The sequence below is a fragment of the Plodia interpunctella genome, chromosome 25 (assembly GCF_027563975.2).
Source record: "Plodia interpunctella isolate USDA-ARS_2022_Savannah chromosome 25, ilPloInte3.2, whole genome shotgun sequence".
NCBI lineage: Eukaryota > Metazoa > Arthropoda > Insecta > Lepidoptera > Pyralidae > Plodia > Plodia interpunctella.
In genome coordinates, this window is record NC_071318.1 from 7,013,711 (window position 1) to 7,027,500 (window position 13,790).

A 13,790-nucleotide genomic window follows, 5' to 3' on the forward strand; every position below is an offset into this window, starting at 1 on the left:
CAGCTCTTCCTTTCGTAGTTGGGTGTTAATGCCCTTCAAGATGATAAGCGGTTTCCGAAGTTTGCTTTCCTCGGCAACCACCCCGGGGAGCTTGTTTACTTTCGCCATGACGTCATCCCGCTGCGCCACGGTTTCGAAGTCAACCTTCACCATATTATTGCGCAGAGGGCGCACGTTGGTGGGGGCGAAAGTGGTGTCCCTAAACCTGACATTCTTACGCCACTCGTCAAGGACGTCAGGCCGTCGGGCCCCGGTCTCTTTGGCCTTGATGACCAGCGAAGGGAGGGTGCGCTTAGGTGGTGGGGGAGGTGGCGGCGGGGGGGTGCGTTTGGGTGGCGGGGGTGTTGAAGCAACAGCCGCGAAGGACCTCAGGGCTGGAGCCGGAGGTGACGCGAGGACGGGCGTTTGGGCCTTGAACTCGTCCCGGATACTCTCCCTGATTGCCAGAAGGATAGTATCCGAGACGGGCTTGGGGAGCTCCGTCTGCTGCGCCCTCTCCACCGAGCCCATGATGCCCCTCGCGAGCTCTTGGATGCGCTTTTTGTTTGCGCTGGTGACGCTCTTGCCCTCAGTTATTTTGGTGATAATTTCTTTGGCCGCTTCTATGATGTTGGATAGAGCAGCTTGGAGGTGAGTATCCGGGGTTGAGGTGGGTGCGGCGGGTGCGGCGGGTGCGACGGGTGCGGCGGGTGCGACGGGTGCGACGGGTGCGGGTACGACGAGTGTGACGGGTGTCGCAGTGGATGGAACTTGGGTGGGGGGTGAATACAATAAAGGTGGAGTAGGTGTGACTGGGGGCGAAAGCGATTCCCAGTGGTCCGGGACGGCCATTACAGTCACGTCATGGTCAATCGACCTGGGTGACGCTTGGCTGCTGGGAGGGGGTGAAAGCGAGATTCTCCCCCTAGATGGAGATGGGGGAGGCGTGCGCAGATCCTGGCTAGGGGATGATTCCCGGATTGAAGCCAGCCTAGAGGAGGCGCGCGGGGAAAGAGAATGCGAACGTCCCGCTCTGGAGGTAGAGGGTTGCGGTGAGGGGCTTTGCTGCGTGATAATGTCCGCAGGAGTTTCGGGGATGCGGGGGAGGTTCCTGTCTGGGGGGCGAGTATTGGCCGCCTTACGCGGTGGTGAATGGGCTAGGACCATGTTGGCTTAGACCGGAAAAGTGTTTAGAAGAAGTATGAAAAAATTTAATATGTCGTCAATGAAAGCGAAAATAGAGGAAGCGAGTGAGAGCAGCTGAAGGGAGATTAACTGGAAGTGGTATTTTTCCGAAGTAGAGGACGGGTAGAACTAGCGAAGTAATCCTAAACTATTGTTATTAAGGGAGCTGTTAATTTAGTTGGCAATTTTTGGCCCTAGGTGGCGGTAAAAGCGAAGTAGATCTGGGTATGGGGTGTCCCAAGTGAAGTCCCTTTTACAACCTGAACACAATTGGGCGGGTGTGGTGGGCGAAAATTTCAAAAATGGGTGGTCCTATCGAGACGTGTGAGGCGTCAAAAGATGCGCCTCCGTTAGCCTGATAAGATGGTGTAACAAGCTAGCGAGGGTCCGATAGAAAAAATTTGGAAAAAAGGGGAAAAAGTGTGATTTTATTAAAATTTGTATGAAAAATTTCTATGTTACAGGTGAGAATGCAAGAAAACTGCAACGGAATGCGACGAAACTTCACAGGGAGCCGGGAGACAGGTAAGTAAACAGAACTACAAACAGAGACGATCAAGGGATAGCGAGAAAAAATTTTAGAGAGTTATATGAGTGTTAGCGCCTAAGTATGGCGTTCACGGAAACTAAATGAATTTTTTAAAGAGAAATTATGGAGAAATCTGCACTGAAAACACTTGTTATATCGAAGGATACACGAGATGCACTAAAGAGAAAATTCGCTGGGATGTAGGGGAACAAATAGGTATGGTTAGGTTAGGTTAGGTTAGGTTAGGTTAGGTTAGGTTAGGTTAGGTTAGGTTAGGTTAGGTTAGGTTAGGTTAGGTTAGGTTAGGTTAGGTTAGGTTAGGTTAGGTTAGGTTAGGTTAGGTTAGGTTAGGTTAGGTTAGGTTAGGTTAGGTTAGGTTAGGTTGAGAAGGGGAACCACCCCACAGTGCTTGCGTCCACGTCGCGTTCCCCGGGCAACGTCGCGTCCTAACCACCGTAACGGAGTGGTTAGGCCGACGGCTAAAGTGCACTGTGCAGAAGGAGCAATTTGCGAACTGTGAAGAATGTCGTCTAATGACCAAATAATGAGGGACGCCCGCGGGCGTTTCCTGAAAAAAGGCCCTTCTCAGGGCCACCCAAAAGGCCCTTCCCAGGGCCACCCAAAAGGCCCTTCTCAGGGCCACCCAAAAGGCCCTTCTCAGGGCCACCCAAAAGGCCCTTCTCAGGGCCAAACAAAGGGAAGGGGGGAAATGGAATGTTCAGGGTCTGAACATTCCGCTGGGGAGGAAACTGACGGGAGTGGCCTCGCTGTGGGCCAAGAGAGGATGGGGAGCCTGTTGGGAAGTGCGGGCTCCATCACCTCGTTGTCGGAGTCGGTGCTGGGCAACAAGCGCCTCTATTCTGAGGTGGCGACTGGTTCCGGCACCGACACTGAGGTCGGTGTGCCACGGGCACAATCAGTGGCGAAGAGGGGCAAGGCTCGGGGTGCCTCGCACCTGACGAGGGCCCGGGCTGAAGCGAGGAGGAGTCAAGAGGAGGATGCCGAGGCTTCCTTCTCGGCCTCTCTAGGGGCTCGGGCCTTCCGGAGGGGAGGACCCCTGAATGGTGGGGACGATGATGTGGTGGTGGCCCCCATTGATGCGCGGGACTTTGGGGCCATGGGTGCTGATGGACTCATGGCCACTGCGGTGGAGAGGCTGGGTATTATAACCAGCCTCGTCGGGAAGACTGCCGCCCTCAAGGGGGGCTTCAACTCCAAAATTATGCGGGCCTCCTCGGATATCAGGGATATCGTGGACACCCTGGTGGCGCGCAGCGAGTCGGACGAAGTTCGACGCCTTAAGGCCGATAATGGTCGCCTCCAAAGGGAGGTGGCCATTATGAAGGCTGAGGTCGCTGCGCTCCGCCGGGGGTTCGAGGAGGCCCGCCGTGAGGCTGCTCAGGCTGCGCGGACGGTACAGCGGCAGGCAGCTCCAGTGGAGGATGAGCTGGAGCAGAGGATGGCCAGATTAATTGATGGCCGTCTGGCAGCGCTAGGACTGGCTGGATGTCCTCGGAGTGCCACTCGTCCACCTCTGGCGGGTGACAACTCCGAGGTGGCGAGGGCTGCAAGGACGGCCATTGAGGAGGCCTCCGGCCTGGGTCCGGCGCCGCGGCTTGAGCAGCCGGTGGAGTTGGAGGTTCGGGCCCCTGCACGCCCGGCCTCTGAGAGGCGGGGTTGTAAGGGGGTAGGTGCTGGGGGAGCGACAGAGTGGGGGCCCTTCGGGCCGTCGACCTCAACAGCTGTGGTCGACGAATGCCCGGAGCTCCCCTGGGTCGAAGTCCGGGGGAGGAGGGGGAAGGGGAAGGGCGTGGGAAAGAAGTCCCAGCCCAAACCTGCGGAGCGACCGGCGGCGGCCCCAACAAAGGCCACTGCAACGGCGCCCAAGGCACCCCCCAGGGCGGCGCCAGCGAGGGCGGCCAAGCTGTCGGCCCCTAGCTCCTCGGCTGTAATTCTCAAGTTACAGCCAGAGGCAGCGCAAAAAGGGGCCACATACAGCTCCGCCCTCCTCAAGGCCGAGCAGGCGGTGAGCCTGGAGGGGCTAGGAATCGGCTCGCTTCGGATTCGCCCGAGTGCGACCGGAGCGAGGCTAATCGAGGTCTCTGGCCCCTCCAACTCAGACAAGGCAGATGCGCTTGCATCGGCCTTGAAGGCGGCCCTTTCCGGCGTCGCGGACGTTTCCAGGCCCGTCAAAACCGCGGACTTCCGCGTGACGGGCCTGAATGATGCGGCAACGGCGCAGCGGATAAAGGCTGCGGTCGCGCAAGCCGGGAGCTGCACGGAGGACCAGGTCTGGGTGGGTGAAATCCGCTCAGACTGGCGAGGCTCTGGCTCTGCCCTGATGCGCTGCCCGGTCACGACGGCTAAAAAGCTGATCGAGGCGGGCAGCCTCACGGTAGGCTGGAGTCGAGTGCAGCTCCGGCACCTGGAGGCGCGCCCCATGCACTGCTACAAGTGCATGGGGAAGGGGCACACCGCATCGCTGTGCCCCTCGCAGACGGACCGCAGCCGGCTCTGCTATAGGTGCGGGGAGGCAGGGCATTTGTCCGCCTCCTGCACAGCGGAGCCCCGCTGCGCGGTATGCCGCGACGCCGGCAAGCCGGCGGGCCACGTGATGGGGGGTAGGGCCTGCAACCCACCCCCGATCCGAGGGAAAGGGCCGTCCCCTCCTCCGCGCGAGGGAAGGCAAGGGGAGGCGCCAGTCGGCCAAATGGAGGAGTGATGGGGGTCACCTTCCTCCAGGCCAACCTCAACCACTCCGCTAGGGCGCAGGATCTCCTCCTGCAATCCATGGCGGAGTGGGATTTGGATGCCGCGGTGGTCGCGGAGCCGTACGCGGTTCCCTCCCTGCCTCACTGGGCGGGGGATCTGGATGGCCTCGTGGCCATCGTGGCTAGGCCTGGTGCCGCCCCTCCCCTCGCGATTAAGAAGAGAGGGAACGGCTTTGTGGTGGCGGTTCGGGGAGAGTACGCCATAATTGGTGTTTACTTCTCCCCGAACCGGGATTTGCCGGCCCTGGAGCGGTTCTTGGATGCCCTGGGGCCGGAAATAAGGCGGTTAGCGCCCCTAAAGGTCTTCGTGGCCGGTGACTTCAACGCCAAATCAACGGCGTGGGGGAACCCGGCCACGGAGCCCAAGGGGCGAAAGGTGGAAGAGTGGGCGCTGGCCGCGGGGCTGTCTCTCCTAAACAGGGGGACAGCCCACACGTGCGTGCGACGGACGGGCGGATCGGTGGTGGACTTGACGTTCGCCACCCCCTCCGCCGCGCGCTCCGTGTCGGACTGGAGGGTGGAAGGGGGGGTGGAGACACTCTCGGACCACTTGTATATTCGGTTCGAGGTGTCGGCCGCCCCCCAATGTCAGGCGGCATCATCGTCCCGGGTGCGCAGCCGGTTCCCGCGCTGGGCCCTTACGCGGCTTGACCGGGAGCTGGCGGAAGAGGCGGCCATCGTCGGCCGCTGGAGCCTCCCGCCTCTAGACGGAATGGGGGTGGACGACGCGGCTGACCGTCTCGGCGACGCTTTCACAGCGGTGTGCCGGGCGGCCATGCCAAGCGTAGGTCGAGCCCCCCCTAGGCGGGCGGTCTATTGGTGGTCGGCGGAGATTGCCGCCCTTCGCGCCGCCTGCAACGCGGCCCGAAGGGCCTATAGTCGAAGCAGGCGGCGCAGTCCCCGGGACGAGGAGAGGGATGGTCAGCTGTATGCGGTGTATGTGGAAAACCGTAAGGAGCTGCAGCTGGCCATCGGTCGGGCCAAGGAGGAAGCCTTCGAGGAGCTGGTGGAGGGTATCGAAAGAGACCCATGGGGCCGGCCGTATAAGTGGGCGCGAGACAAATTGCGCCCACAGGCGACCCCGCTAACGGAGACCCTTCAGCCAGCTCTGCTGGGGGAGATTGTCGGGGATCTATTCCCCGGCAATCCGCGAGGGTTTTCTCCTCCGAGGATGGCCCGACAGCCGCCTGACGCGGAGGGAGAAGAGGTGGAGGCAGATCCGCCTCCCGTCACCGACGTCGAAATGGAGGTGGTCCTCGACCGCCTCCAGACAAGGAAGAGGGCACCGGGTCCAGACGGGGTGCACGGGAAAGTGCTTGCGCTGATTCTCGTGCACCTCGGGGAGGAGTTTCGGGGGCTGCTCAACCGCTGTCTGCGAGAGGGGCAGTTCCCGAAATTATGGAAGGAGGGCCGGCTCTGCCTTATTCCGAAGGGGAGCCGGCCCTTGGACTCGGCTTCGGCGGTGCGACCTCTGGTCCTGCTGAGCGAGGCTGGGAAGGCCCTAGAGAGTGTTGTGGCCTCTCGCCTCGTTCGGCATGTGGAGGAAGGCCCGGGACCGCGTCTCTCTGACGTGCAGTACGGATTCCGGGCCAAGAGGTCCACCATCGACGCCCTCAGGCGTCTGCGGTCGGTGACGGAGGAGGCGGACAGAGAAGGCGAGGTGACCCTGGCGACGTCGTTAGACATCGCCAACGCCTTCAACAGTATCCCGCACTGTGTAATACGGGAGGCGCTCCGGTACTTCGGAGTGCCCTCGTACCTGCGGGGGCTGTTGGGGGCGTACCTGGAGGAGCGGGTCGTCCTGTACGAGGACAGGGGAGGTCAAATGGTCCGGCGGGGCGTCGGGTGCGGTGTCCCGCAGGGGTCGATTCTCGGCCCTATCCTGTGGGACATCGCATACGATTGGGTCCTGCGGTGCCGGCTTCCCCCCGGGACGGGTGTCATCTGCTATGCGGATGACACTCTCTTCACGTCCCGGGGTGCGAATTTCGGTGAGGCGGCGCGGCTGGCCGAAACGGGCCTCGCCCTTTTGGTCGGCCGCATAGAGAGGTTGGGGCTTCGGGTCCGACTGGATAAGACCGAAGTCCTCCTCTTCCGCGGGGCCCGGACGCGAGGACCTCCCCCAGGGGCGCGCCTCCAGGTGGGTCATGAGGAGTTGAGGGTGAGTGCCCAGATGAAATACCTGGGCCTCATCCTCGACGGGAGATGGTCCTTTGTCCCCCACTTCCGAGAGCTGGGGCAAAGGATCATCAGGACGGCTGCGTCGCTGGGCCGACTCCTGCCCAATCTGGGTGGGCCCAGCGACGCTGTACGGAAGCTGTACTCCGGCGTGTGCCGGAGTATGGCGATGTACGGCGCCCCCGTTTGGGTGGACGCCCTTGCCGCGGAGAATAAGCGCCTTCTCCGGCAGGCGCAGAAGGTGATCGCGGTAAGGGCGATACGGGGGTACCGTACAGTGGCGTTCTCTGCGGCCACAGCCCTCGCGGGCGACCCGCCGTGGGAGTTGGTGGCGGAGGTGCTCGCCGAGGTTTACCACTTTGTGGCGAACAGGAGGGAAATCGGCGAGCACCCCTCGCCTGAGATGGTCCGGCGGGTCCGCTTGCGAGGGCAAGCGGAACTCATGCGGAGGTGGGAGGCAGACCTGGCGCGGGCAACGTACGGTGTACGCACAGTGGAGGCCCTGCGCCAGGTCCTGGAGAGATGGATGTTGAGGCGGCGCAAGCCTCTCACCTTCCGCATGACGCAGGTGCTCACCGGGCATGGCTGCTTCGGTGAGTACTTGCACCGCGTGGCCCAGCGGGAGACCGAGCCGGTCTGCCACGATTGTGGCGAGGCTCGGGACACTGCTCAACATGTTCTAGAGCAGTGTCCCAGGTGGAGTCGGCAGCGCCACGATCTGGTGGCAGTGCTCGGTGGAGTGGATCTGTCGCTCCCGAGTGTCGTCAATGCGATGCTCGGGAGTGACGGAGCCTGGGCGGCAGTGGCCTCCTTCTGTGAGACTGTTATGTCACAGAGGGAGGCCGAGGAAAGGAACCGCGAGGACCACCCCCTCGCGGAGCCGATCCGCAGAAGGCGGACGGGGGTGCGACGCAGGCGCTACCTTGCGCGCCTGCAGGCGCCCCCCTAAATCGGTGGGACTAGTCCCACCCGACGGCAGGGGTCCACCAGGTGTCGGTGGGCCCCTGAGAATGGTGAGTCCGGTCTCTGGCGAAAGAGACCGGCCAGTCGCTGAGGCGTCTTGTGTTAGATAGATCCGAGGCGCCTCCCTGTAAAGCGGCCGATGGCACCCGCAGGGGTTTAGTGGGTAGTCTGGGCTGGATAGCGGCCCAGGAGTCCCACACTCAGTGCGTAAATGCATTCCCCTGCGAAAACAAAAAAAAAAAAAAAAAAAAAAAAAAAAAAAAAAAAAAAAAAAGGTTAGGTTGAGAATAAGCGCCTTCTCCGGCAGGCGCAGAAGGTGATCGCGGTAAGGGCGATACGGGGGTACCGTACAGTGGCGTTCTCTGCGGCCACAGCCCTCGCGGGCGACCCGCCGTGGGAGTTGGTGGCGGAGGTGCTCGCCGAGGTTTACCACTTTGTGGCGAACAGGAGGGAAATCGGCGAGCACCCCTCGCCTGAGATGGTCCGGCGGGTCCGCTTGCGAGGGCAAGCGGAACTCATGCGGAGGTGGGAGGCAGACCTGGCGCGGGCAACGTACGGTGTACGCACAGTGGAGGCCCTGCGCCAGGTCCTGGAGAGATGGATGTTGAGGCGGCGCAAGCCTCTCACCTTCCGCATGACGCAGGTGCTCACCGGGCATGGCTGCTTCGGTGAGTACTTGCACCGCGTGGCCCAGCGGGAGACCGAGCCGGTCTGCCACGATTGTGGCGAGGCTCGGGACACTGCTCAACATGTTCTAGAGCAGTGTCCCAGGTGGAGTCGGCAGCGCCACGATCTGGTGGCAGTGCTCGGTGGAGTGGATCTGTCGCTCCCGAGTGTCGTCAATGCGATGCTCGGGAGTGACGGAGCCTGGGCGGCAGTGGCCTCCTTCTGTGAGACTGTTATGTCACAGAGGGAGGCCGAGGAAAGGAACCGCGAGGACCACCCCCTCGCGGAGCCGATCCGCAGAAGGCGGACGGGGGTGCGACGCAGGCGCTACCTTGCGCGCCTGCAGGCGCCCCCCTAAATCGGTGGGACTAGTCCCACCCGACGGCAGGGGTCCACCAGGTGTCGGTGGGCCCCTGAGAATGGTGAGTCCGGTCTCTGGCGAAAGAGACCGGCCAGCCGCTGAGGCGTCTTGTGTTAGATAGATCCGAGGCGCCTCCCTGTAAAGCGGCCGATGGCACCCGCAGGGGTTTAGTGGGTAGTCTGGGCTGGATAGCGGCCCAGGAGTCCCACACTCAGTGCGTAAATGCATTCCCCTGCGAAAACAAAAAAAAAAAAAAAAAAAAAAAAAGGTTAGGTTAGGTTAGGTTAGGTTAGGTTAGGTTAGGTTAGGTTAGGTTAGGTTAGGTTAGGTTAGGTTAGGTTAGGTTAGGTTAGGTTAGGTTAGGTTAGGTTAGGTTAGGTTAGGTTAGGTTAGGTTAGGTTAGGTTAGGTTAGGTTAGGTTTTTTTTTTAGATTTCTCCTAGATGCTACACGACATCCGGGAGGAATTTATTATCGAGCATTATTACAGAGTTTCTTACATGTATATATCATAGTTTTACATAAGCAATTGTCTTTGAAGTTTTAATTTTTTACAGTTTTGTTGCCTCTGCGATTTGATACAGTGGCATTTATTTTTATAATCACTTAATTATTAATCAAATTACAATTGTAGGTTAAATTTTTTCAAGTTACTTATTATGCTGTGTAAATGGTTTGCTAATGTCTTGATGGTGGAGTCTCGGAGATGAATTTGATTGAGGTCATATGGGTCTATCTTGTAAATCCTGGCTACTTCTTCGTGTTCGTTTCTTGATTTGTAAAATTTTGGGCAGTGTTCTATTAGATGTTTCATGGATTGTATGCTAGTACTGTCGCATGGGCAGACTTCTGTATTCGTTAATTTGAACCTGTGTAGATATTCTTTGTGGTATCCATGGTTGGTTATGAGTTGAGTAATTTCAAAATTCGGTGCTATTTTTTCTGTAAATTTTCTTAATTGTTCTAAACTTGGGAAGAATTTGCTAATGTGATGGCCTGTTATTTCCTGTCTGTATATTTCCTTCCATTTATCATCTATTGATTTTTTGATTTCCCTTTTTGCATATGATATGGGGAATTTGTTGGATTTGGTTGAGGTCTTCATTGCTGCTGCTTCTTTGGCTTCTATATCTGCTGCTTCGTTTCCGGTTATGCCAATGTGGGCCTTTACCCATATAAAAATTAACTTAGCTTTATGTTTGGTTTTTAGTCTATGTATGCAGCTGTGTATTGAAGAAATTGTGGGGTCTGGGTTATTTCTATCTTGTAAGGCTTTTAGGGCTGATTGACTGTCTGAGGCTATTGTTATTGTTGTGTTTGTGATCGATGGGATTTCTTCGATGTATTTTATGGCAGTTTCGATGGCGATTAGTTCGGCAATGAATACTGTGTTTACTCTATTTAATTTGATTTTTTTGGTGATGGTTGTGTTATTTGGTAGGTAGAGAATTGCGCCGGCTCCGGTGTCTCCGTTTTCTAATTTGCTTCCATCTGTATATATTTTTATTGTTGCGTCTTGTGTAAGTCTATCTATGTCTTCCTGTGTTTGGGCTTCGTGTATTTGAATTGTTTGTCGGTCTGCTGGATGTAGTTTTTGGCTTATTTTAGTTTTTGTTCTTAGTCTTACGTCTTCGGGGAGTTGGGGGAGCACGCCTCTCTGTTTCGTTTGATGGACCTCCCTGTACTCCTCTATCACCAGGTGTAACGGGGTGAGGCCTGCCAGTGCCACCACCGTTATAGTTGGTGCGGTGCGGAAGGCTCGGGTGATTTTGATTGCAAATTGTCGTTGTAGTGACCAGAGTTCTTTTCTAATGTGTTTAAATTTAGTTGCTGATCCCCATATGCCTGCGGCGTATGTGAACATTGGTTGGATGACTGAGATGTATATGGTTTTGACATTTTCCGGGTGTATGCCCCATGTGGGTCTGATAAGTTTAGTTAGTTTACTGAATAGTTTTTGGGTTTTTTCTATGACAGAGTGACAGTGGGAGGTGAAAGATAGGCGGTTGTCGATTATTACGCCTAGAAGTTTGATTTTGGAAGAGAAGGGGATGTGGGTATTTTGCATGGTTATGATTGCATTTTTGGATTTTGGTGTGAATGTAATTGCTTGGGTCTTATGGGGGGCAAATGTGAGTTTAGCTTTATTTCCCCATTCTGATATCATTTTGAGGGTTTCATTCGTTGATTGTTCTATAAGTGTGCTGTCTTTTTCTTCTACTAGTAGTAATATGTCATCGGCGAACGCCTGTATTCTGATGTTGGGTGGTGTAGGTTTTTCTAAAAGATCATCTAAGATTAAATTCCAGAAAATAGGTCCACATACTGATCCCTGAATGCAGCCTTTTGTGAGTGTTTTTTCTGCTTTTGAGTTTCCATAGTTTACAGTGGCTGTTCGATTTCTTAAATAGTTTACTATGATTTTGTATATGTTGTTGGGACATTTAGTGGTTTGAAGTCGGTGTAGTAAAAATGGCCACCATGCGTTATCGAAGGCTCCTTTGATGTCTAGTGAGATTGCTAATACTTGATGTTTTTTTGATTTTGCTTTTTTGATGAAATCTATTGCATGTTGAAGAGCGTCTGTTGTAGATATTTGTTCTTTGAAACCGTATTGTTTCTGGTTTGCTAATTCTGTAGTTTCTAGGTGGTGAGTTAATCTCTTAGCTATAAGTTTTTCTAGTAGTTTGCCAAATACTTTTATTAGGCCTATAGGTCTGTATGCTGTGACATCATCGGTGTCTTCTTTGTTGGGTTTAGGTATGATGAGTACCAGGGCTTTTTTCCATTGGTCGGGGAAGTATCCAATCGTCAAGCACCTGTTTAGTAATTTTGTAAATTGTGTTGGTGTGGCGTTAAATGCAGTGAGGCAGATGTCCGATGTGAGTTTGTCCAAACCAGGGGCTTTATTGGAGTTCATTGTACTTAGGTGGTCTCTTATTTCATCTTCTGTGAACGGTTTGTCATCAGGGGTGTCAATGCTGGCCTTTATACTGGTTCTTATTTCGTGTTGCTCTATAGTGTCCGTGGTGGTATCGTCATCTGGGTAAAAATGCGTTAAGAGGGCCTGGGCTGTGCTGTGAGCGTCGGAGGTATGAATAGAGTTTAGTTTTAATGTTTGTGGTGGTTTCTTGGGGGCTGTTGTTTTTATTAATCTATTGGTGATAGAGTACACATCTTCTTTTCCTTGTTTCTCACAGAATTCTCTGAAGTGTTTGGTTGAGGTTTGAGATAGGGCTTTGGCGTATTCATTTTTAAGTTCCGTGTAGGTTTTTATTGCTTCTTCAAGTGGTCGTTTTGCTTTCTTTAGGTCGTGTAGTCGGTGATGTGCTTTGATGGTAGCTTTTTTCATGTTTTCCAGTTCCTCAGTCCACCATGGGTTATATTTGGGTCTTGGTTTCGTAGTGCCTAGGGTTTTATCACAAGTTTTCTGTATAGTGCGGGTAAATTCTTCTATGACGGCATCAATGGTTTCTGTATCTGCAGTTTCTAAGTTTTGTGTTTGTATTGCGCTGCCTTCAAGTTTGATCTCTAAGGCTTTCTGTAGTTTTTCTAGGTTCTGTTTGTTCTTTGTATCGTATTTGCGAGTTGATGTGAGTTGTTGTTTTTGTATTTTACCAGGAGTGTTGACTTTAAATTCAATCGCATTGTGGTCTGACGTTGGGCATGCTTCCATGTTTACTTTCCAGTTAGTTATATTAAATGTCATATGTTCAGATATCAGTGTAATGTCGACTATGGATGAGCAAGGGCGTCCGTGGCGGATTGCTTCAAACGTGGGGTTGTCTCCTTGGTTCGCTATTGTTAAATTATGTGTCATTGTGAGCTCGTAGATTTCTTTGCCTCGATCGTTGTTGATAGCTTCGCCCCAGATTCGGTGTTTACCGTTAAGATCACCTGCCACGATCCTGAGTGAGCCGTTGGTTGCGAGTAGAAAGCGGTCTAAGTTAAGCATGGTGTTGAATGGGTCTTCGTCTGGTTCGATATAAACTGAAGCTACATAAAGATTTCTACGTCCTATTTTTAGTTGTGTTACCGCTAAGTTACTGTTGGAGAATTGTGCCATTCCGAGGGCTGAAATTTTGTTTTTAATGAGGATTGCTGCTTTAACGTGGCCATTGTGGTAGAATTGGTGAATGTCAATACCAGGGACGGCTTTTATATAGTTTAATTTGCCTGTGTAAGGTTCTGAGACGCATGCTATGTCATATTCCTGTGATTGAAAATATTGAATGAATTCGTGGTGCGCACGGTAGCTCTTCATGAGGTTTATTTGGAGGAATTTCATTTTTGTTTAATATCCAAAGTCAGTGGCTTCTTCTATTCTGTTTTTGGCTGCCCTTATTCTAGGGCACAGCTTATGGTCGGTTGCGGAGTGGTTTAGGTTGAGTTGTGTGTCTTGGATGTTCCTTATTTGGCCTTTGCCTGCACAGTTGTAACAGCAGGCTAACTCTGGAGCGTTCTTGGTTAGGCAGGTGTCAATCTGATGGTCAGGGGATGCACAGTGTGCGCACGGTTTAGTTTTGGATGTGCACTTGTTTTTCGTGTGTCCAAATTGGAGGCACGAGTGGCACTGTATAAATCTTGTTTGGGGGGCTACGTGCACTCGTTGCAAGTCAACAGCGATCCTCTCTAGTCCGATGATACGGGCGTAAACAGAGGGGTCGACTTCTAGTACGGCGTTGTATAGTTTAGGGTTCCTGTTGTTAGTCAAGTAGCACAGCCTGATTGATTCTGTTGGGAGAGTGTTTTGTGTTGTTATGATTTGTATAAGTTCTTCTCTATTTATTCGGCTATGGATTCCCTTTGCAATGATTAGTGGTTTACGTTTCTTTGGTATAGAGGCTTGCAGGTGTTCGAACTGGTTAATGTACTCTAATGTTTCTTTCTGTTGTTGTGGGTTTTCAACTTCTATTATAAGTTTGTCTTTTGTAATTTGGGTTATTTTGCTAGGAGCGAAGTTCTTATCTTTAAATGAAATTTGTTCTCTCAGAGTCTGTATGGCTGGTTTGGCGTTGTCGCCGTCGGGGGTTGGGGTCTTAACAAGAATAGTTGATTTAGTGGGGGCCTTGGCGGTCAAAGAGGCGTATGTGGGGGCCTTGGAAGGGGCAGAGAGGGTATGGAACGCCTCAAGCTCCTCCCTAAAAACCCGTCTGAGA

At 54.0% G+C, this 13,790-nt stretch overlaps 1 protein-coding gene across 1 annotated transcript; it reads left to right on the forward strand.

Moving 5' to 3' along the window:
• The first annotated feature begins 4,414 nt into the window (after nucleotides 1-4,414).
• LOC135309968 (uncharacterized) lies at nucleotides 4,415-9,920 on the forward strand. Its single transcript, XM_064436810.1, has 2 exons — nucleotides 4,415-4,848; nucleotides 9,842-9,920. Exons 1-2 carry the CDS (start codon nucleotides 4,415-4,417, stop codon nucleotides 9,918-9,920), a joined length of 513 nt encoding a protein of 170 aa, XP_064292880.1.
• The last annotated feature ends 3,870 nt before the right edge of the window (nucleotides 9,921-13,790 follow it).